This window comes from Pararge aegeria, chromosome W (genome assembly GCF_905163445.1).
Source record: "Pararge aegeria chromosome W, ilParAegt1.1, whole genome shotgun sequence".
NCBI classification, from domain to species: Eukaryota; Metazoa; Arthropoda; class Insecta; order Lepidoptera; family Nymphalidae; genus Pararge; species Pararge aegeria.
In genome coordinates, this window is record NC_053207.1 from 1,345,841 (window position 1) to 1,369,361 (window position 23,521).

Here is a 23,521-nt window from a genome sequence, read left to right on the forward strand (position 1 = left end):
TGGCCGAGTCCGTTGTTGGATGTACTCTGTAGAATGGCAAAAGCGTGGATTGCCACATGCGCACATTTTAGTCTGGTTAGTGGACAAAATAAGGCCAGATGAGATTGATTCTATAATTTCAGCTGAAATTCCAGATGAAATAGTTGACCCAAAATTGCATGCAGTAGTAACCAAACACATGATACATGGACCTTGCGGACATTTCAACTACAATTCACCCTGTATGGTCGACGGTAGGTGTTCCAAACGATACCCAAGAGACCTGCTTGCTGAAACCATAACGGGAAATGATGGATACCCATTGTATCGTCGGCGATCAGTTGCGGACAGTGGGCGATCGGTAGTTGTGAAGGTAAGAGGACAAAATGTTGATGTAGACAATCGTTGGATTGTGCCATACTCGCCAATATTGTCCAAAGCTTTTGAGACTCACATCAATGTGGAATATTGTAATTCTGTGAAGTCGATAAAGTACATATGTAAATATGTTAATAAAGGTAGTGATATGGCTGTCTTCGGTGTAACCAATGCAAATGATGAAATATCACAGTACCAGATGGGTCGCTATGTAAGTAGCAACGAAGCTATTTGGCGTATCTTTTCATTTGCGATCCATGAAAGACACCCTACAGTAGTCCATTTGGCAGTCCATTTAGAAAATGGTCAACGAGTTTATTTTAATGAATCTAACGCGGCAGACAGGGCGGCACATCCACCGTCGACAACATTAACAAGTTTCTTCACAGTTTGTCAAACTGATGATTTTGCTCGCACTTTGCTGTATGCTGACATGCCACGCTATTACACATGGAACGCATCATCGAAATCGTTTCAGCGTCGAAAACAAGGAACACCAGTTGAAGGACATCCAAATGTATTTGCTTCAGATGCTCTGGGTCGCATCTACACAGTACATCCAAATAACGATGAATGTTATTATTTGCGGTTGTTGTTGGTGAATGTTCGTGGTCCGACATCGTTTAAACAACTGAGAACAGTTAATGGACAGCTGTGTGCGACTTACCGTGAGGCATGTCAACTATTACATTTACTTGAGAACGATTCGCACTGGGATGATACGCTCAAGGATTCCGTAATATCTTCGTCGCCGCATCAAATTCGTACATTGTTTGCGATTATCATATCGACATGTTTCCCCTCGAATCCAAAAGATTTGTGGGTTAAGTATAGAGATGACATGTCTGAGGATGTTTTGTATCGTGTGCGCCGTCAAACTTTGAATCCTACACTACAAATGACTGAAGAAATTTACAATGACACATTGATCATGATAGAAGATATGTGTTTATTGATGGCAAATAAAGTATTGTCGTGTTTGGGAATGACAGCACCCAATCGTCATATGCACGATGCATTAAACCACGAGTTGCAAAGAGAACATCAAATCAATCAATCCTAACCGTATTCGGTCACAGCGACTGTTTCAGATTCCGGCTGAGAGCGCCGCTGGTGAGCCCTTAGATGACTCGCATAACCTGATTTTGTGCTAAACGTGCGGCTGCATTCGCTACACGTCAACACACCGGCAATGTAGTTATATGATAAGGCCGCTGGTTGTCGGGCCTTTAGCTCATCGCGTTTAGCATCAAGCGCCTTAAGTCGCCTCCACTCAAACTTCGTCACGTTCGTGTTTACTAAGCGCCGCCAATGTGAGGGGTCTTTTGTAAAGGTCTCCCATCTTGCCGGAACTATGGAACATTGCTTCATATGACGCTTCAGCACATCTTTGTACCGCAGAAGCTGGCCGCCTTGTTTCCGCTTGCCATCTTGCAGTTCAGAGTAGAAGATGCGCTTTGCAACTCTTTCGTCAGACATCCGTGAGACATGCCCACACCACCGTAGCTGCCGCCTCATCAAGTATGCCTCGATACCCCAGACATTTGCTCGCCTTAATATTTCTGTATTGCGAACACGATCATTGAAGCATTGGCCGAAACAGTTCGTACAAATGTTCCACAATTAAATCAACAACAAAGAATTGCGTACGACACTTTGATAGAAGCTGTGAACAGTGGATCTGGTGGAATTTATTTCCTTGATGCTCCCGGAGGAACCGGAAAAACGTTTTTAATTTCATTGCTTTTGGCGAGGATCAGATCGCGAAATGATGTTGCTCTAGCGTTGGCTTCATCTGGAATAGCTGCAACTCTGCTCGAAGGCGGGCGAACTGCACATTCTGCCTTGAAATTACCACTAAACATGCAAATCACCGAAACACCAATTTGCAACATCGCCAAAAATAGCGCAATGGCCAAGATCCTACAGGTATGCAAATTAATTGTTTGGGATGAATGCACAATGGCCCATAAGAGGTCACTGGAGGCACTGGACAGAACGTTGAAAGATCTTCGTGACAACCAAAATATTTTCGGTGGGGCCATGATTCTGTTGTCAGGTGATTTTCGTCAGACTCTTCCAGTTATTCCCAGATCAACTGTTGCTGATGAACTAAATGCATGCCTAAAATCATCAAATTTGTGGCAGTACGTAAAGACACTCCACTTAACAACTAACATGCGAGTATTTTTGCAACAAGATGAAACTGCTAATGTGTTTGCGAAGCAGTTGTTAGACATTGGAAATAATAAAGTTGCAGTGGACACCTCGACCGGATTCATCACATTACCTACAGATTTCTGTCACATCACAGACTCAAAAGTGGAGCTTATTCAGCGAGTTTTCCCAGATATAGCGCAAAAGTTCAATAACCATAATTGGCTGGGTGAACGAGCAATATTAGCAGCGAAAAATGATGATGTAGAGGATCTTAATGCGACCATTCAGAATTTTCTTCCAGGACAGTTGGTTTCCTTCAAATCAGTCGACACCGTAATGAACCAGGATGACGTAATCAACTATCCCACTGAGTTTTTAAATTCACTGGAATTGCCTGGATTACCACCTCACAATTTGCAGTTAAAAGTAGGATCAGTTGTCATCATGCTGCGTAACATTAATCAACCTCGACTATGCAATGGAACAAGACTGGCTGTGAAAAGACTGATGAATGACTGATGAATAACGTCATTGAGGCGACAATCATAAAAGGAAAATACAAAGGAGAGGATGTCTTGATCCCGCGGATACCGATGATTCCAACGGACTTACCATTCGATTTTAAACGCTTACAATTTCCAGTACGTCTGGCCTTTGCGATGACCATAAATAAATCGCAAGGACAGTCTTTAGAAGTTTGTGGAATCAACTTGGAGTTTCCCTGTTTCGCGCATGGACAATTATACGTCGCGTGTTCGCGCGTCGGAAAACCGTCTTCTTTGTTTATTTACGCACCACAAAACAAAACAAAAAATATAGTTTATGAGAAAGCTTTAAATTAATTAACAGACTGTATTTTCACAGTGTGTGTCTGTGAATATCAAATTTAAACCTTATAAATAGCCAGTATTTCAGGAAAACTCTGATTTCTAAGTAAGCAACATGATGTATCGAAAATAATAATAAAACTTCATGCTTTATTCAATAAATGCTATTTCATTAATAATTATTTTGTTTGTTTTAAAATCATTTTATACAAAAGATTAGGTCTTTTATTTATCGATGAGGCAGTACGAAGTCTGCCGGGTCAGCTAGTATAATATAAAATAAAAAGTAATAAAAAAAAACAAAATATTTGGGAATTTCTCAAAGAGGATATAAACATTAAAAACTGGTAATATTGACTTCGCGCTTACAAAGCTTGTCTATGGTCGAAAAATGACAAGTGACATTAATGATCTAATGACAACTACAATTGACAATTCGAAAAGTTAATAAATGTTTGTCTCTTTCAAATAAATCACTTGTGGGTATTTTAGTTATTAACATAGGTTTACGTTTATCAATAACACCAAAGTAAAAATCTAAAAATCATCATCACACAAGTTTTAGCTAAACTATACCTACAACATATTAGGACAAAATAAAAAATTTAAAAAGGAATTGTACAGTAAAAGAATGTCCAGGCATTACCTCCTAACAGCTCTCCTAGCTTTCTCTGCCTGTGGCCTTGTGCTCCTCGGCGCAGGAACTGCAGAATTTGAATGCACAACACTAGAGGGACCAGCCACAGCACTTGCTTGATCCGCAGTGGCAGAAGTGGTAGGCATCGAGACATTATCTAGTTTTGATATGATCACTTTGACATCTGCAACTGTGAAGACCCTATGACGTTTACCATCAGAACCAAGAACTATAATGGTTCCATCCCTTGTCCAACATTGAGAAACACCAAACTTTTGCCTTGCAGCCTGAAATGCATCGTGTCGCTCCTTTGTCAAGAACTCAGATATAGTGACCCCAGTGCCTTTTAACAGAGTTTTCAAGGACCAGACTTCATTTCTAACTGATAAGTCACTAAATTTTATCAATATGGCCCGAGCCTTGCCATCCTTAGGCTGACCCAAGCGCTTACAATAACTGAGCTTGGATACTGTGAGTTCTGGCAGGCCAAGATGACTGGACAATACTTTCATAACTGCAGAGGACACATTTTCTTTCTGCACCTCGGACACACCGTGAACCAACAGCATTTTCCTTCTACTCCGTGTCTCCATTATGTCATACTGTTTTGACAGTACCTGGACTTGTAGTTGCAGACTCTCAAGCGATGTCAGAACAAACACTCTAAATGCAGCAAACTGTGCAGCAACATTTGAAGATGGACTTGTGGCAGGAATTGATGTCTGAATTATTCGTTGAAAGTCAGCCATACGCGCATTAAAGTGTTCTGTTAGTGCAGAAATTGAGTGTTCAATAGACTGTAGATTATCCATGTTGTTGTTATAAATTAAAAGATTAAGTATTATGTATTTAATGGTTTGGATTACTTGCTGGTATGTAGAAGATTCACTATTAAAACATTTCACAGTTTAAAATGCATTTAATTATATTTTAAATATATTTAAACTCAAGAGCACTTCAAAAACACATGTCAATTGAGTAGGGAGAGCCCGAGGTGCACAGCCCACACCAGCACAGCCCTGCCTCTGCCGTCCGAGGTGGGACTCCCCCACGCCTGGCTCTTGGCATTGAAGTCTCCAAGAACCAGGGTACGCCCTCCGTTGTGTCGGCGGACGGCTTCGCTGACAGAGTCGAGGAAATCCTCAAATTCTGCCAGCGTGCGGTTAGGGAAAAAGTACAGGCCGACAATGGTGTACTGTCCCCATCCCGCAACCACAAACCCGGGACCCCTTTCGAGAGGTGAGAGGGGAGGGCCCGCGCCGCTCGCCGAAACAACGACTACCGAGCCACACATGTCCCCGACCCAGCGTTCCTGGGTGGGGACATAATATGGCTCGCAAGCCACAACTATGTCGATAGACCACTCTGCGGCGGACTGCAGTAGGAGGTCCTGAGCCCCCGCAGAGTGGTTTAAGTTCGCCTGGAGTACACCTATATGCCGTCTATTCATTCGACGGCATATCAGTGTCTTCGGTCTGCGCTGGGCCACTTCGGTCGCACTGAGACGGGACAACTCGGGCTTTCCCTTGGGGGGGGGGGGTGGCAGCTCTTCCCCCCCATGATGTGCCCTGACGGCTGAGATGCGTCCGCGCAGACGGCGCAGCGCAGGGGCCTCTCGCATCCTACGTGCCTGTGGCCCTCCTCTCCACACTGGTAGCACATCTTGCTCCGGTCGGTTTTGGAGGGGCACAAAGAAGCCGTGTGTCCCATACCCATGCACCTGAAGCAGCGCAGAGGGCGGTGCTCCAGTGCCTGGACTCCTGCTGAGCTCCAGCCCACCAGCAGGCGTCCGGCATCGCAGACCTTTTTGGCCGCGTCCACTGGGCAATAGACAGTGGACCAGCCCGTTCCCGAAGGGCCCGTCTGCACCTGAGTTGCCTTTACCGCAGGGAGGGAGCAACCCCCGGCCCGAGCCACCGCCTCCGCAACCTTAACGGCCGAGGCAGAATCGTCCAGCCCGGTAACACGGAGTGTCACCGTTTTTGTAGGGCGGACGACCTCCGCCACTCCCTCCAATGCTTTGCTTAGACGCTCCGCTAGCAATTCGGCCTGGTCTTGGGTGTGCTCTTTGGGCAACTCTAAGAGCCTGGCCCCGGTGGCAGAGCGGCGAATCCGCATCCCCGCGCCAATACCGAGCTTCTCCAGGTTGACCCTTCTCTCCGCCTGTTCCAAGACCTGAGCATAGGTCACGCCTTTCCTAGCCGCCTCTGGAGCCAAGGTAATTACGACGGCTGCCGTCTTGGGTGGAGCCAAATTGGGCTTTGGCTTGGGCTTAGAGGCCGCCGCGGAAGGGTTCCTCGGTGTTGCCGTCGGGAGATTACTGGTGGGAGTCTTTTTGGCCCTGTTTCTTCGGGCCACCACCTCTGACCAGGTTTCTTCCTGCGGCGCTGTTCGGCTGAGGCCCGCCGTCGCCGGGGGTGCCCCAGGTGGCGCTGAGGCCGGGCTAGCTCCGAGGCCACCCGAGGAGCCCCGTGCTGCCTGAGTAGTCCCAGCTGAACGGGAAGGAGCCGGGCCCCTTCTGTCTGAGGACAACGGTGGGCGGACGACCCTCTCAGGTAGGAGGCGCTCCTCAATCCCTGCAAAACGGGCGTCCAACATCCTCCCAACAGCGGCCACTATGGAGGCTTTTAACTCCTCCAGAACGTCCGCCTGCAGGGCCGAAGCAGGTGGCGCACATTCGCCCGCTTCCTTTGCCGCAGCTCCCTTAGCTGCCATCTTCGAGGCCTCCCTCGCTGCCTCCTTGGCCATCGCGGTCTTCATCTCGGTGAAGTCCCGCCGATACGCCTTCTGCTCCGCCCTGATAATCTCTAGCTCAGAGCGGAGGCGGTTGTTATCTGCCTGCAGACGGCGAGTTTCCTCGGCCTCGTTCCGCGTAGTAAGGGCTTCCACTATGGCCTGGAGCTCCGAGGCCGCCTCCATGAACTTTTTCTCGTACGTCCCTTTCAGATGGCTGGACTTGGTAGCCATCTGTATAATGGACGCCGTGCTCCTTCCCGCCCAAGCCCGCAACTCCTGTGTGCCGAGCTTGGTGGGGTCCTCTCGGCAAGATTCCTCGCTCGCCATCCCCTCCTCTGGGTCTAAGACCGTTGTTCGGGCCGCCCGCCCCACCACGCGGTCCCGGAGAAACCGACTCAAGCCGGTCTCCCTCGTCTCCTCTTCTGCCGCCCTAAGCTCTGCCATCGCGCTCCCTAAGCCGTAATTCCCCCTAGGAATCGGGGTCGCACCTCTTGACACTGATGAGTTGCGGGAACTTGGCGAAACCGAGTCCTCGCGGCGCGAGTACCTTGCCACAACAGGGGTCCGAGCAGAAGAAGCTCCTCCCCTCACTGCGACCGCCCTGCGACGCGGGCGCGTTTCAGGACCAGGGGCACCATCCATTTCGGATGAGCCCAAATCGTCCGCCATCTCCAAGGGTCCACCCGTCTGGAAAGCCAGGCGGGCCGACAATCAGGGACCGCACAGTAAAGTGCCAGCCAACGACCTCTGTTAACACTTAAAAGTAGATAACAATAACAAAGAAAAACAACGCAAAGAAAAGAAAAACAACGAAAAACGAAAAACCAACAATAAGCAAGTGGCCCTTAAAAGGGCCCTTAAACGATCCCCCCCAAGGGGTGGAACCCAGCACGGCACCGGCAACGAACCAGAGCCGTTTGGATGCCCGACCGTTCAAAAACAAGCAATAACAACCATAAATAACAATAACACCAACAACAACAACAATTACAACAACGAAAATAACAATAACCACTACTACTACTACTAGCCCTGAGAAGGGCTTTTGGAAAAAACAACGAAAACAACAACAAATCACCAAATCAAACCTCCGAAAACCAAAACCTACCTAACCTCTAACTCAATACCCCTAACTCAACCTGTTTATTGGTGGATTGGTTGGTTGATAGATATCTAAACCTTTGTTGTATAAAAAACTTCTAAGAACTCCATCGGAAGGTTTTCTAGAAAAATGCTTCAAAGCGTCTATGACCTACTCCAACCAAGCTAGCGACTCAGGCGAGGGCATATGTAACTTACGAACCAGGTTAAACTAAATCTCGTGATGTGGATTTTGAACTTATTGTTGATAACAATAAAGTGACGTATGACAGGGAGGTTGCTAATACTTTCGAAAACTTTTTTCAGAATGTTCCCATTTTGTTAACAGATTCTCTAAGCTATTCACCAATAGCAGCTCAGCGTATATTGAGAGATAATGTTAAAGAGTGCAATGTTTTATTTAATTTTAAACATATATCTGCAATAGATATTGTAAAGAATTTCAGGTTATTAAAGTTGAAAAAAACCAGTGATCTGTGGGGTATGTCGGTGATGGTCATTTCTAACATTATTGACGTTATTGCCCCTTATCTAGCCGTGATTTTTAATGAATGTGTTGATATGGGTATTTTTCCGAACATAATGAAATGTAGTAAATTAATACACCTTTTTAAATCCGGTCATAAAAATGACCTTAACAATTACAGGCCTATTTCAATCTTGCCAACTCTTAGTAAGGTCTTTGAAACAATTATACTTTATCAACTTTTAAATCATTTTAATGTAAATAACTCACTTCACTTCTTCATTCTTACTTCAAAGGTCTGTATTGAAAGTGATGATGCTGAAACCGATACGTTTTCCCACCACTGAATTATATAAGCAGGGCAGGGTTCTTTCGGTACGCAAACTATACGTGCTGTTTTTATTACTCTTCGTAAGCACGGCAATACTACCTATGATTCAGAGTTTGTTAAAAATAAGCGTAGGTTTGATAGGATTTGTCAAGTTGAACCACGCAGAACCGCTTTAGCTGGTCGCTCTTACTTCATAAGTTCAATGCTTTATAACAAAATTAATAAAAAAATATCCATTTACTCATTAACATCACGAAAATGTAAAATTGAATTAACGAATTGGCTTCTTAACCTAACTTATGATGAGACTGAAAACCTTATTCAATAATACATACAATCACACCCTCACCCTCACCCACACTCACATACACATACACATAAACACACGCGCACGCACACACTCATATTTAGTTTTTTAAGTACATTTAATTATATTAAAAAAAAAAAATGTTATGGATGAATTTAAAAAAAAAAAAAAATTGAGTTTATCAATGCTTTCAATTGAATTTAATTCAAAAAGTTTTTCGGTTTTTATTTTTATTAATCTCACTAGATTTAATTTAAGTGTATGGTTCTCGCTCCAGAGACGGGCGATAATAACTGCGACTCAGTCTTGCACTATAGCAGTATTATCGAATTTGGGTTTCATGATACACATTACCTTATGTTTGCCTTATTTTGTACTATTTTTAATTTGCTGTGTAACTGTTAATTGAAATAAACTTATTACTTACTATTACTTCATCCGGAGCAGTACGGCTTCACTAAAGGTCGTAGTACAACGGATGCAGGCGCAAGACTTATAAAGCATATTTACGATGCCTGGGAACGTTCGCAGAATGCCATTGGTGTTTTCTGTGATCTGTCCAAGGCATTCGATTGCGTTGAACAAAAAATGTTGTTATACAGGTATTAAAACTAAGCCACTATGAGTTCGATTCTCTGGTCGAGTCAAAAGTTGTTGGGTATTGTGTGATGATAAAAGCATCCGATACATCTCGGACACGTACAAGAAACGTCTGGATATAGCTGCGTAAGGCAGTCGTGCGGTAAAAGTGCAGCTGACCGTAGATAAGCTTAACTAACTACTAACTTAATAATAGAGTACAACCTACTTTAGTTCCTACGTGAGAACACCTTTGCCACCGCGGTTCAAAGGTGAACTCCCCAGTCCGTTTTTGGCCTGAGGGTAAGAGGAAGTGAAGCAAAGAATCTCATTATAGATTAAGTTACTTTTATATCGATATTAGTGTATCTCAAGAAAAAGGCAAAGACAAATATTTCTGTATCCATAGAAGGCACTTTTGATGATTAGTTAAATACGAAAGAACAATGGCGTAGAATTCGTGAGCGTCTACAAATGTGAATAATACAGATGTAGATATTATTCTATATTTTTCCAAATGATGCTTATGGCTTGTTTAAGTCTTAAAAAAAACATTTTTTTTATTTTGAACTCAATTGACTAGTCTAAAGAATATTATAATCTGTGCGCGACGAAATAAAATCAAAGAGTATATAAACAGCAAATGAAACCACAATTAATAAAATCACGAATTTTGTTTTTAATACTAACGCTAATGAGTTTATATGAGGTTTGTAAATATTCATGCTTAATGAGATCTTACATGAAAATATAATGAACTTTTGTCTTCTATATTAATTATGATTACGAAGTTTGGATGTTACAAACACTAAATAAGCATTCCAATATTAATTAAGTTAACAACTTCAAACCGTAATATCTTTATTTTATGACTTTAATTAAAATTTGACATTAAGAAGAAAATGTTAAGGAATTCAAACGCAACACATGATCTTATTTTTCATTAATAGACGCAACAAGAAAACCTCACCAAAAACTTGTTTAGGAGTTCGCCATTGTTCTTTTTATTCTTGGTTATTTATTTTAAAAATAAGTTTTTTTCACGTTTTTCTAACGCACACTTTTATTTATTTTCGCGCTCTAGAGCTCACTAAGCTCGTAATAATTGACGAAACGAGCAGTTGGCGCACCTGCTGGTAAGTGAAATAACTTATCTATGAACATAGCATCACACCAAATTCTCTTGATATGTATTTATATCTCTGTAACTACTTTTTTTCTTTGGTGTACAATAAAAGTGTATTCATTCATTCACTTCGCAAGGCATGCAAGGAACACGTCCTAAAAAGCACCTTGTGTCTATTAATTTTATTCTTAATAACGGAACACAGAAATGCTGCTTGGCGGTAGAACTTAACATGTTCTCATGAACTTAACATCTTCATGTACTCTTCCGGACGAGCTCTGACACGAAAAGCTCTCCATTTTTAAATATTGGATAAAAGCAGGCGTTACTTAGCGGAAATCCATAATATATTATGAAAATAAAGCTTAATTTGCTCTACTTCGCGAACAACAGTAGAAATCTATATATATAAAAGAGAAAGTGTGTGGGTATGTTCCGTATAGGCTCCGAAACGGCCGGACCGATTTCAATGAAACTTTCAGGGAATCTCCGGATTGACCTGGCAAGTAATCCTATAAGGTTTGGTGACAATCGGAGCACTCCTATTTTTGAACTGTCAAATACAGCTTTTATTTACTATGATGATATTCTATTGATGCGTGTACATGGGTGTAGATAATGATCTGCACCCGCTGGAGAAGATAATAGAAGAGAATGAATACGGAGAGAAATAAATGATTTAATATATTATGAGACTTAAATTAAAAATTAGTGATATAAGTTTATTGTTTCGGTAAAATAAAGCAAAATCTAGCCTACTAGTACTATATATAATATATTAATTTTCATAATTCAAAAAGCTCTACTACGACAAAAACTACCCATAGCATGGACTTCTGCAAAGATAGATAGGTAGAAAGTTAGAATTGCACAAAATAAAGGAAAAGTATTGTAATCAAAAAAATCTAAAACTAATCTTGTAAAATAAGTATTCTAGGTCTTTACGTCTTTACAAAATAAAGATTCATCGATCAAGAAGCGTCGTCGTCATTTGATCTGCCATTTAATTGAAAAAGCAAGTAAACACTAACAAAGAAAATTAAATTCTTTCTCTCTACGCGACTATCATGCTATTTTGTAGTAGCTACCTAAGTTGTGTTTTACGTTGAGTCCGTCGTCAAAACATCTTTGATGTAAATTTAATAAAGCAAAAATTTGTAAAGGATAGGTTCCTTTAGCGATTTTAATACTGCATGAGATATTACTTTAATTAGGGCTGGTGCCTTAAGTTGTTCTAGTTATAAAGTATATTTATATATTCTGAAATATGAAGAGTCTCGATGCAGTTCAATCTCAAGAAACACCAAGCATTCACTGAAATTAATATTTATAAATATGTATTATCAAATGAGTTTGAATATATTATGTCTTTTCTATATATCTTTATACTAATTATAATACACTGGGAGAGTTTTTGTTTCTGTTTGAATGCGCTAAGCTATGTAACTATCGAGTCGGATTTAAATATTAATTTTGCATAAGACATCCTCATTCTTCAGGGCGGCTATAGACTATTTACATCATTAAGGAGCCAAGAAAACAGAGTAATAACGCGTTATTGTGTATTAGATTAGTGGATGAAAGTTAAAAAAATAATAATATATCATGACCCAAAAAAACATTATTTAATAGTAGTAGAAGTAAAAGTATTGTATTAAAATAAAATAGATCAGAAAACAACCGCATTTGGATGGTAGTCTAGACATCATTACACATTGTAGTCAATTTTTATTTTTATTTAGGTTCGAGTCACCAATGAAATTAATAAAAAAATTAATGTGATTAGTTTTAAGTTCTCTTGTAAGTGAACTGTGTGTTCTTTGGAGTATCAAGCTTTTAAACCTTACCAGAGCGTAAAGAATAGCCGTATTGCATTGCAAAATGCACAATAAATTACTTTCTATTAGATGTTCTTGTAATCCTACCTTTTAAAGGTTTCTCTTGTTTTGATTAAGTTAAATAGAAAATGGAAATAGAACGTGAAATAGAAGCTCCTTTACTTTACATCTGTATTTTTGTATTAGTTTTTTGCTTGAAGACTTAATAGAATGTTCCATTACTACATTCCGTTTGATTGGCATTTCTCCGTATTTTTTATTTTTCGCACAACTTACTCGACAAGGCCTAGAAACAAGAAGATATTATTTCTAAAGGTAAAGTAAGGCAGAACATTCATAAGGCTTAACAGGGCTGTAATGTTAAATGAAATTCATTACCCCCATGGATGGAAATGAGATTTGAATTAGGAAACATCCCATATTCTAAGAAAATTCTGTTAGCCCTGTGAAGACAGTACTTTTACAGTTTACTTTTATTTATTGTTTTCATATACTTCGTCACAAAAGGCACCTACTGCTTCAAACCATAATGATAAGGAAGATTGCAGGAAAAAGAGGGGTTGGAAGGCGAAAGAAGTCGTACGAAATATACGTTAGTGAACCCGAATCAATACCGTCGGAGATCTATTCCAAGTCGTAACGGACACGGAGAATTTAAAATAATCTGACTGCTGACCTGTAGCAATGGAGAGGCATTTAAAGAACAAGAAGAATGTTTTTATTATTTGAACGATGATTTTATTGTATCGCGCTACCATTACCGCTAATTTCTCTGATACTCGGGATGGGAACTTCTTCTTGTGAATTCGTATTCTTTAAATAAATTGAAAGTAGGAAAGAAAGTATAGGTACTTTATTTCACACCAAGAAACACATACAACCGCGACATAAAACTACACATTAAAATTAAGTTGTACAATTGGCGGCCTTATTGCCAAAAAGCGATCTCTACCAGACAGCCAAATTGTAATTGTATTGTCTATTTATCAAATGAAAATATTTATAAAATGTGAAATTCATTAATATAATGAATTTTAAATAGAATATAAAATGTAAAACAATGGCGCAGTCGAATATTAATTTCAATGAAAATCCAAGGAACATTTTACTCTTTCATCAATGAAAAATAACAAAAGTTTGTTCAATCACGCGTAAAGGTTAAACGCAAACACTTTTTGTTAAATTTGTCAAAATTTAACGATAACCATACTTTCTGCTTTTGACGTGTCTTTTTGACGCACGTTAGAGAGGTGATGAAACAACATTACTTTGGCTTCCGTTCGTAAGCTTCATGTTTAACGACTTCACGGGTACGCGCTCGTGAACATTTATTTACGCAACTGGGCTAAGTATGGGCTGGGTTCTTGAGAAACTTTTACGCTTTTTAATGTTACGAAGTCGAATTTATTTTCCTCCTTCAATTTTGTTACCTTGGAAATATATACTTTACACGGTATCCTTAAACAGTGTAGCTTTGTTTGTGGAAAGGTAGAAAAGAAACGTTTCCCCCAGTTTTCGTTCCCCTTAATGAACAAAACAAAATCAAAAGTAGACCGTCAGAAATTTTGCATGACGTTCATAAAGTGTGAACTTTTCTTTAGATTCTTAACATTGGCTTACTTTAACTTTTTCTAATTTATGCAAAGGAAGAAAATTTACACACAAATTTGTGTGTAACTCGCACTCAGCACACAGTTCAAAAATGGTTCGGTCATGATCCACTTCTAATCAGCTTCTTCAAAAATGGTTCGGTTTCATTACGTCGTAATAAAGAATCACTCAATCAATGAGTACACGGTTCATTAGGTTTCTTTCAGTGAGCTCGTGAGGTACCCAAATATCCAACTTTTTTATGTACCCAGTTTCTTTCAAATGTGCCTAAACTGTTTTGTGGTCAATTCCCAGTTCTCCAGCTACATTGTACCTACTGATTTGCCCATCTTGGTCCACATTTTCAAAAATGGCATCCATTATATCCGTAATAGGGCTCCTCCTTACCAGAGCGAGGTGCATCTTTGACATCAAAATTTCCGGATTAAAAACGCTAAACCCAAATTTTTTTCGCGGCTTGCGTTGCATTTTTACCTTTTTTGTAGTAAAATTTTAAAAGGTAAAAAGGAATTTCTTCATTAGATTCACTCATCTTCACACATTTTCCTAATTTGATACCAAAACCAGCCAGATACAAATAGTATAGCCAAAGAGATTTTATTACATGTTCATACATACTATAATGCGAAAAGACTTTTTCCCCAACCTATTAGATTTATTAGCTATAAATTTCATAAAAAATCGCTTAAATAAGCTTAAGTTATAAAATAAACACTGAAACAAGTATGTACATTGAACAATTTTTAATATTATTTTCTCTTCGTTACAGATTTGACTCTGTGTTTGTGAACGCGTGTGCTGAGTGGACTAATGAAGAGTTCGGTGGTTTAAACATACCCGCCGGTCGGGTCGCGTACGTGCGCGGTTCGGTCGATCCGTCGGTAGGTCGCGCTATGTATGACTACTACGCAGGACAACTACACGCCCGCTATCTTCTTTGAAGGTATATACTAATTATTAACTACTTTTAACTTATTCTTCCTAAGTCGCTTCCGCATTCCACATTTCTTCTTTCATAGTTCTTACCGACTTCAAATAAAGGAGGAGGTTATCAATGCAGTTCTTTTTATTTGTTTTTTTTTTATTTTACTTGGTACTGCCATACAATTTTAAACCTCTATTTCACACCCTCAGGTTTAGATTTAAGAATATAAGTTATATTGAACATATGCATGTTCAATATCGCTATATTATCAACCAATGGATTTCAGAGGCTTCCTACTTCTCCTTAAAACCATTTAACATGAGATTGTACTTTCGCTCTATCTACATTTTCTTTAATACCTATACTTATAATTGAAATGTTCTGACCAAATTTAATTTGAATGAATATGTTGGATTTGATTGATTATTAATGTTGGCGTTGGTGCGTAATAGTTACGAGGATTTGCCTTTAACTGAAAAAAAATAAGTGTTTACAAACTCGACGTAGATATTCTAAGACTCGTAATCTGTCTAGATTTAAGAATTAAGGGGATGGGAGAGATGGGGGTAATAGGTCAGGGTCTAAAGGGGTTACCATCCGTTTGACACTGGAGGATGGGGAGACCAGGTAATTTCAATGTGAACATGCTCAGATGTGGTTTATTACAGTTTAAAAGACTTTTACTTTTAACTAGTTTACTGTGGAGTCTTGAATACATTATTATGATATTTTCATTTATTTATTTGATGGGGAAAGACTTTTTACCCTTAGCACATTTTCACGCTCGCAGTCGTAGTCGATTTCGCGTATCGAAACAAAACTTTCGGTCTTAGTAAAACTTCTTACTGCAATCGTTTTAGTGTCGCAAATCCTGTATTGATTTTTATCCACTTACAAACGTTCCTTTTAGATCTACTGTCTAGGCTGTTGAAGTGTTTATAGGCTTTAAAACAGGGTTTGGATATACATTCAATTTAATTGAAGTATACTGCTACAATACTCGAAAGCAACTGTACCAGCGACGCTGTACTGTATTGCCAGTGAACAAACTTTTACTAAGGGTAGAAACTGTTACTTCCTAAAGTTGTATAATTTTAAACACTAACTCTTTTGATCACATTGTCCGTGCAGTCCTGGCTAGGAATAAGACTGCTCCAGATCTTTCCGTGGTGATGGATGGAAAAGGATGATCACTTGTGATGATGGAGCGACTAAACTGGAGAGCTCTACAGATATTCATGTAAACAGCATAAATAACTTTGATAAAACCTTAAACAATGTTTTTTACGTTCCGTAGTTGTCTGCAAAATTTGTTTTCTGTTATTAAATTATGTGAAAGAGGCATGGTTGTGATCATGAATGTAGATGGGTGTTTTGTCCATGACAGTTGTAGTATACAACACCAGCCTGTTATATCTGCTAATCTATGTGGGTGTATATAGAATGCAGTAGCGTGCATTGAGGCTATGTACAGGGTATGCAGATGATATAAAATGAAGAAAATCTCCAGTAAGATCCATAAATACTTACGGGTAGGCTTTTTGTAACTCTTACAATGCTTATCCTTAAGTTTTGTATAACTCGTACTGGAGACCTTCTTCATTTTGTATCATTTGCATATACTTTACATACCCTCTATGCACGTCACTGATAGAATGAATGTTTTGTTTTGCAAAAGAGCAATCGATGACTGTCCTACATCAAGCGCAGGAAGTCAATATTGCAAAGTTAGTTAAGTCTAATAATACTTAACATGAATACTGATTTATGGCATAGACGGTTAGGGTATCATTGTCTTAAAGGTATGTTCATTTCAGGATGACAAAGAAGATTTCAACAAGTTTGCGCCTGCCTGGAAGGAAAGCCTGTGTCCCGGGCTCCGAAAAGATCTACGAAACGTGTTGGCCGACCCTTGGAACTCATCCATAGTGACGTGTGGAGCCCTATGGGAGACTCCAGCTGTGGAAATGCAAGGTACTTACTCGCCCTTACTACTAATAATTTTTCTCTTCAAAACTTTAGATATTTATTCAAGAAAATGTGTGAAGTGTAAGATTGCTTTATCAAATAATTATTACGTAAGTGCGTAACATATAAAATGCCTGCGTTTTGATAACATTGGATTTGATTTTGAATTACCATAGGGGCAGTGTTAAGTGTTTCCTAGAGAAGAAGGGAACAGCTCACCAGCTTACCTTACCGCATTGTACTCAGCAGATGTATTTGAATACCAGAAGCAACACTGAGGAAGTGTGGTCCCGACACACTATTTGTAAAGGAAACCTTTGTTTTTGGATGCATTGCCTATTCATTAATCCCGCAGTCTAGTCTACATAATAAATTGAACGCTAAGAGAAAGTTGTGCATTTTTGTCGGTTATTCAGCGTTACCGATTTATAGAACCATTAAATAAATCCAAGGAAGGTTATTCTGTATAGTAAAAAGCACATTCCTAATGTACTTTTTATTGAAAATAAATGTGCTGACATTGATGAATATCGTAATTCTCGTCTTATATAATATAAATAAATCACATGATTTTTATATGAATTAACAGATGGTGAGTCTGGCGATGACTGCTGCAACAACAGTGAGGTAGAGCAGGCCTCTACTGATGCCGAGTCTTCTGCTGAGGAAAGGCGGAAGAGAGAAAAAACGACGCGAGACGTCGGCGGCGCTATAGTTGGAGGGGAAGTGGCGACTAGTACAGAGGAGTCTGTCAGCTGCCGATCCATCCATCCGCAGTACACGTGGTACACCGCCGACGAAATATGGCGATTATAAAATAGGTATGTAGACCAGAATTTTCGAGAAGCCACAAACATATGTGTAGGCAATAAAGTTATCAAACTCCTCTGGTGGCAAAAAGCTATGAATGTAGAGTATCTGTCACTTTTGGAGAAAAAAGTTTGGAATTCAGTTGATCCACCTGCTGATAGTAATGTTATAAAGTTAGTTTAAGTGGACATACAAATTGAAATGTGATATAGGGAGAAATTTGCGGAAAAGTGGGTTGCGGGAATAATAGTCTTTTCGCAAACTAGTATCTATGTAGAACGTTGTAATAAAATCTAAATACTACCTCTTTTTCTAGAAGTACTATCATCATTAAAAAGTTTTTGGAATTTATTTTCTTCCTTTGCATAAATTAGGTATAGGTAGGTAGGGACATAATCCCATTGCTATAGAAATTTTGGGGTTTCTGAAATCAAAAAACCACGACAAGTAGTTTTGGCAGTCCTCTCGTGATGTTAACCTGACACTGCCTAAAGAATTCTGAAGAGACCGAAACAGGTGGAAATCTGAAGGTGTAAGGTCAGGACTATACAGCGGATGCATTACCACCTCCCAGCCAAACTATCTTAATTTTAGCTGAGTGGCTAAAGATGTGTTAGGTCTAGCGTTATTACTGAAATGTTCTGACCAAAATTAATTTTAATGAATATGTTGGATTTGATTGATTATTAATGTTGGCGTTGGTGCGTAATAGTTACGCGGATTTGCCTTTAACTGAAGAAAAATAAGTGTTTACAAACTCGACGTAGATATTCTAAGACTCGTAATCTGTCTAGATTTAAGAATTAAGGGGGATGGGAGAGATGGGGGTAATAGGTCAGGGTCTAAAGGGGTTACCATCCGTTTGACACGGGAGGACGGGGAGACCAGGCAATTTCAATGTGAACATGCTCGGATGTGGTTTATTACAGTTTAAAAGACTTTTACTTTTAACCAGTTTACTGGGGAGTCTTGAGTACATTATTATGATATTTTCATTTATTTATTTGATGGGGAAAGACTTTTTACCCTTAGCACATTTGCACGCTCGCAGTCGTAGTCGATTTCGCGTATCGAAACAAAACTTTCGGTCTTAGTAAAACTTCTTACTGCAATCGTTTTAGTGTCGCAAATCCTGTATTGATTTTTATCCACTTACAAACGTTCCTTTTAAATCTACTGTCTAGGTTGTTGAAGTGTTTATAGGCTTTAAAACAGGGTTTGGATATACATTCAATTTAACTGAAGTATACTGCTACAATACTCGAAAGCAACTGTACCAGCGACGCTGTACTGTATTGCCAGTGAACAAACTTTTACTAAGGGTAGAAACTGTTACTTCCTAAAGTTGTATAATTTTAAACACTAACTCTTTTGATCACATTGTCCGTGCAGTCCTGGCTAGGAATAAGACTGCTCCAGATCTTTCCGTGGTGATGGATGGAAAAGGATGATCACTTGTGATGATGGAGCGACTAAACTGGAGAGCTCTACAGATATTCATGTAAACAGCATAAATAACTTTGATAAAACCTTAAACAATGTTTTTTACGTTCCGTAGTTGTCTGCAAAATTTGTTTTCTGTTATTAAATTATGTGAAAGAGGCATGGTTGTGATCATGAATGTAGATGGGTGTTTTGTCCATGACAGTTGTAGTATACAACACCAGCCTGTTATATCTGCTAATCTATGTGGGTGTATATAGAATGCAGTAGCGTGCATTGAGGCTATGTACAGGGTATGCAGATGATATAAAATGAAGAAAATCTCCAGTAAGATCCATAAATACTTACGGGTAGGCTTTTTGTAACTCTTACAATGCTTATCCTTAAGTTTTGTATAACTCGTACTGGAGACCTTCTTCATTTTGTATCATTTGCATATACTTTACATACCCTCTATGCACGTCACTGATAGAATGAATGTTTTGTTTTGCAAAAGAGCAATCGATGACTGTCCTACATCAAGCGCAGGAAGTCAATATTGCAAAGTTAGTTAAGTCTAATAATACTAAACATGAATACTGATTTATGGCATAGACGGTTAGGGTATCATTGTCTTAAAGGTATGTTCATTTCAGGATGACAAAGAAGATTTCAACAAGTTTGCGCCTGCCTGGAAGGAAAGCCTGTGGCCCGGGCTCCGAAAAGATCTAAGAAACGTGTTGGCCGACCCTTGGAACTCATCCATAGTGACCATAGTGGAAATGCAAGGTACTTACTCGCCCTTACTACTAATAATTTTTCTCTTCAAAACTTTAGATATTTATTATAGAAAATGTGTGAAGTGTAAGATTGCTTTATCAAATAATTATTACGTAACTGCGTTACATATAAAATGCCTGCGTTTTGATAACATTGGTGAATACCATAGGGGCAGTGTTAAGTGTTTCCTAGAGAAGAAGGGAACAGCTCACCAGCTTACCTTACCGCATTGTACTCAGCAGATGTTTTTGAATACCAGAAGCAACACTGAGGAAGTGTGGTCCCGACACACTATTTGTAAAGGAAACCTTTGTTTTTGGATGCATTGCCTATTCATTAATCCCACAGTCTAGTCTACATAATAAATTGAACGCTAAGAGAAAGTTGTGCATTTTCGTCGGTTATTCAGCGTTACCGATTTATAGAACCATTAAATAAATCCAAGGAAGGTTATTCTGTATAGTAAAAAGCACATTCCTAATGTACTTTTTATTAAAAATAAATGTGATACAGATTATTTAATTTCATTATATCCATGAATGAGTATAATGCTTTATTAAATGCTGACATTGATGAATATCGTAATAATATTTTGATTTCTCGTCTAACTTATCAGGTTTCTTGTCAGGTTGTTCATTTAATATAAATAAATCACATGATTTTTATATGAATTAACAGATGGTGAGTCTGGCGATGACTGCTGCAGCAACAGTGAGGTAGAGCAGGCCTCTACTGATGCCGAGTCTTCTGCGGAGGAAAGGCGGAAGAGAGAAAAAACGGGTTAGTGGTATGGCTGGTATGTCAACGTGAAACCGGTTCGCGGCTAAACAAAAGGCGCGTACTACAATGCTGAGCGATCGCCCGCAACTGGAGTTAATTTTAATTATTAATAATTTAAAACACACAACTGAAAAGTAGTCCGAGCGGACCGGCTGGTCGGTTTTCATTTTTTTAAAGATAATGTTGGGAAGAATTAATACCGGAGTTGCGCGTTGCACTTGTCGCTTTCGTTTGTGTTATTTGCGGAAAGGCCGAGTGGCCGCCACATTTCTGTATGTATGTAAGTATATCAAGAGTGCTTCGGGAACTTGTTATGGGTATGATACAATGCAATATGGTGAAGTCGATTCGGAATTAGAGGGCAGGGCACGTGAATCGCGAAAAAAAAGGCTGGGAGAAACAGTCTTAAGAGATACAAAGAGACAGACGACGATCTGAAGTCTGAAATACTTACTACTTATTCTGATAAACTACCTAAACAATTTACTTTGGCAAAGCTAACGGGAGCTACGGGAGTTAAACACATTAATCTTTTTTTGGAGGAGTTCGAAAAGGACGTAAATGCAGTAAAATTAATTAATAATCGAGAATTTAAGAAACTAGGCTGCAACTAGGTACAACTGCGCCGGATTCTATATTCGCCTTTCTAAATCTTACCCTTTCTTCTTAGTCGTGCACTCTTGGCAGAGTGGTCTTGGCTGCTGAGATGAATATTAATATTCATCTTCATTCAAATCTTACCCAGTCTACGTAAAAGAAATCAATATACGCAACAATATGACGGAATTTAATTGCTCATATCAAAAATCATTGACATAACATGTGCCACCTTATCCCCGTGTAATACCCATGAATGATCACTATGAAGCGATAAAGCCGCCAAAATGTATACGTTGTTTTGTTAAACTTTTTTTTTTTATGTACTTTTTGCGGTGTGCAATAAAAGTATATTCATTAATTCATGATCAAACAAAGGCGCACCGAAAAATAATGGATAATATTCATTATGTCATCATGTTAATGACGGCCTTGAAGACTCAAGGCCGTCTTCATCGCAAATTAGGGAAAAAACAATTGCAGAGGAAAGCCTGAAGAGAAAACCGAAAACACTAAGAAGTTGGAGAAGAGAAGAAAGTTTTCCGGTTTTTTGTGGTGAAGGAGAGGAAGTCGTTAAATCTCTGTGATAAGTCTACATAAATAATAATAATAATAATTGTTTAATTCAGGTAAAACCCATCTTAATATACACGTTAAAAAAGTATTGTAAAAGATTAAAAAAATAAGACATGAAAAACAATTAAAAAATAATGAGACATAAGTTTGCTTGAGAAACTTTAGCCAGCAATATTTTGTAATAAGAAGGACGATTCATGGATGGATAAGTTAAGTACAAACCGTTTGCTGGCCATTGATTTGATAACTTTAAAACTAGAAACAAACATAATTGGAATGTATTCAAAATGAGCTTTGATTCATTAAATGACTTTGACATAAATTGGTCACCAGAAATTAATGTTGTATGCGAATTTCAAAGAAAGATACCTAAAAACTAAAAAAAATCATGAATTGAAGCAAATAAAATCTCTCATATATATGAAGAGAAGTTTGTTCAACACATGTTATTCTCACTCTCAAACTATGTACGCCTTCGCTAGTGCATACGTTTGTATGCACTAGCGAAGGGTGAGTATAAGGTGTTTTCCATCTCGTTTAACAATCTTATACCTTATTTACGTTATATTGTTATAAATGCACATCTAGCTTTCGGAGTTATGAGTGTTTTAAACAATTAAATAACACTTGCTTCAACTGTGTAGGAAAACATCTTAAGACAACCTGCTTAATATGTTTAAAGTCTGCCATTCGCACTTGGCCAGCGTGGTGGAATACAGCTTAAACCCTTCTCATTCTGAGAAAAGGCCGCTTTAGTGGACAGATTATGGCTTGGTGATGATGATTCCTTTTGACTGCATAGCGCACAGATGAAAAATTATTGGTCCTGAAATTCAATTTTATCAGTTGGGCACATTACTAGAAAGAGAAAACTTTACACGTCGCATGAGACAAAACTTTAGATGTAGCGACTAAGTATCGGATGTAGTTTAAGTGCACAGCCGTGGCCTGTGGAATAAACTCTCTCAATTTAGAAGTGTTCTCTCCATTTGATTTTTGAATGGACAGGACGAGATTTGCGTCCCGCCTCTCCCGTCTCCCCGAAAGTGTCCTGACTCCGGACTCTTCACCTCAGTCCGTGTTCAGAGTTCAGTCGAAGTGGCCGCTCTAGGCAGCCAACGAAAGGAGGTAGTTAATTGTAGAGCACCAATTGATTTTTGGTTCCTTTATTGGTGGAGTTAAGTCTATGAAGTATAGACTCAACAGTCAAACCATGTAAAGACGAATGTCTTATATTATTTAGTGTATTATCTATGGTCCGGTGCTCAGCTTTCTGAGGTTTTGAGTTTTGACTTTGAGAACCTTTGTTACGGAAGGTAGGTAGTAGTTTCTTTGTCCTGTCATGTATCTGCCTTCTATGGTGTTTTTTCCTTCCGATATTTTTGAGTATTATTAAAATTCTTTAATAAATTAGGTTCTTCCATAAAATGTTGTAGTCTCCGAACAATAATATTTAAATCATATATTCATATTTATGGTTTTTATTTTAGGGATTTAATGTTGCTAGATTAACATTTATTTTTACTTACTAATTTTGTCTATGGTTACAATTAAAATATTTAGTTATTTTTAAAATTCAAAATACTT

The 23,521-nt window shown here is 39.1% G+C and overlaps 3 protein-coding genes across 3 annotated transcripts; 1 reads left to right on the forward strand and 2 right to left on the reverse strand.

Annotated features, from left to right (window-relative positions):
- Positions 1–2,268: 2,268 nt before the first annotated feature.
- On the forward strand, positions 2,269–3,036 carry LOC120635917. Its single transcript, XM_039907128.1, has one exon. The coding sequence runs from the start codon at positions 2,269–2,271 to the stop codon at positions 3,034–3,036; it is 768 nt and encodes a 255-aa protein (XP_039763062.1).
- Positions 3,037–3,736: 700 nt separating this feature from the next.
- LOC120635940 lies at positions 3,737–4,878 on the reverse strand. Its single transcript, XM_039907150.1, has one exon. The coding sequence runs from the start codon at positions 4,791–4,793 to the stop codon at positions 3,987–3,989; it is 807 nt and encodes a 268-aa protein (XP_039763084.1). The 5' UTR covers positions 4,794–4,878; the 3' UTR covers positions 3,737–3,986.
- Positions 4,879–4,951: 73 nt separating this feature from the next.
- LOC120635918 lies at positions 4,952–5,431 on the reverse strand. The gene has a single exon (XM_039907129.1). It carries the CDS (start codon positions 5,429–5,431, stop codon positions 4,952–4,954), a length of 480 nt encoding a protein of 159 aa, XP_039763063.1.
- Between the last annotated feature and the right edge of the window lie 18,090 nt (positions 5,432–23,521).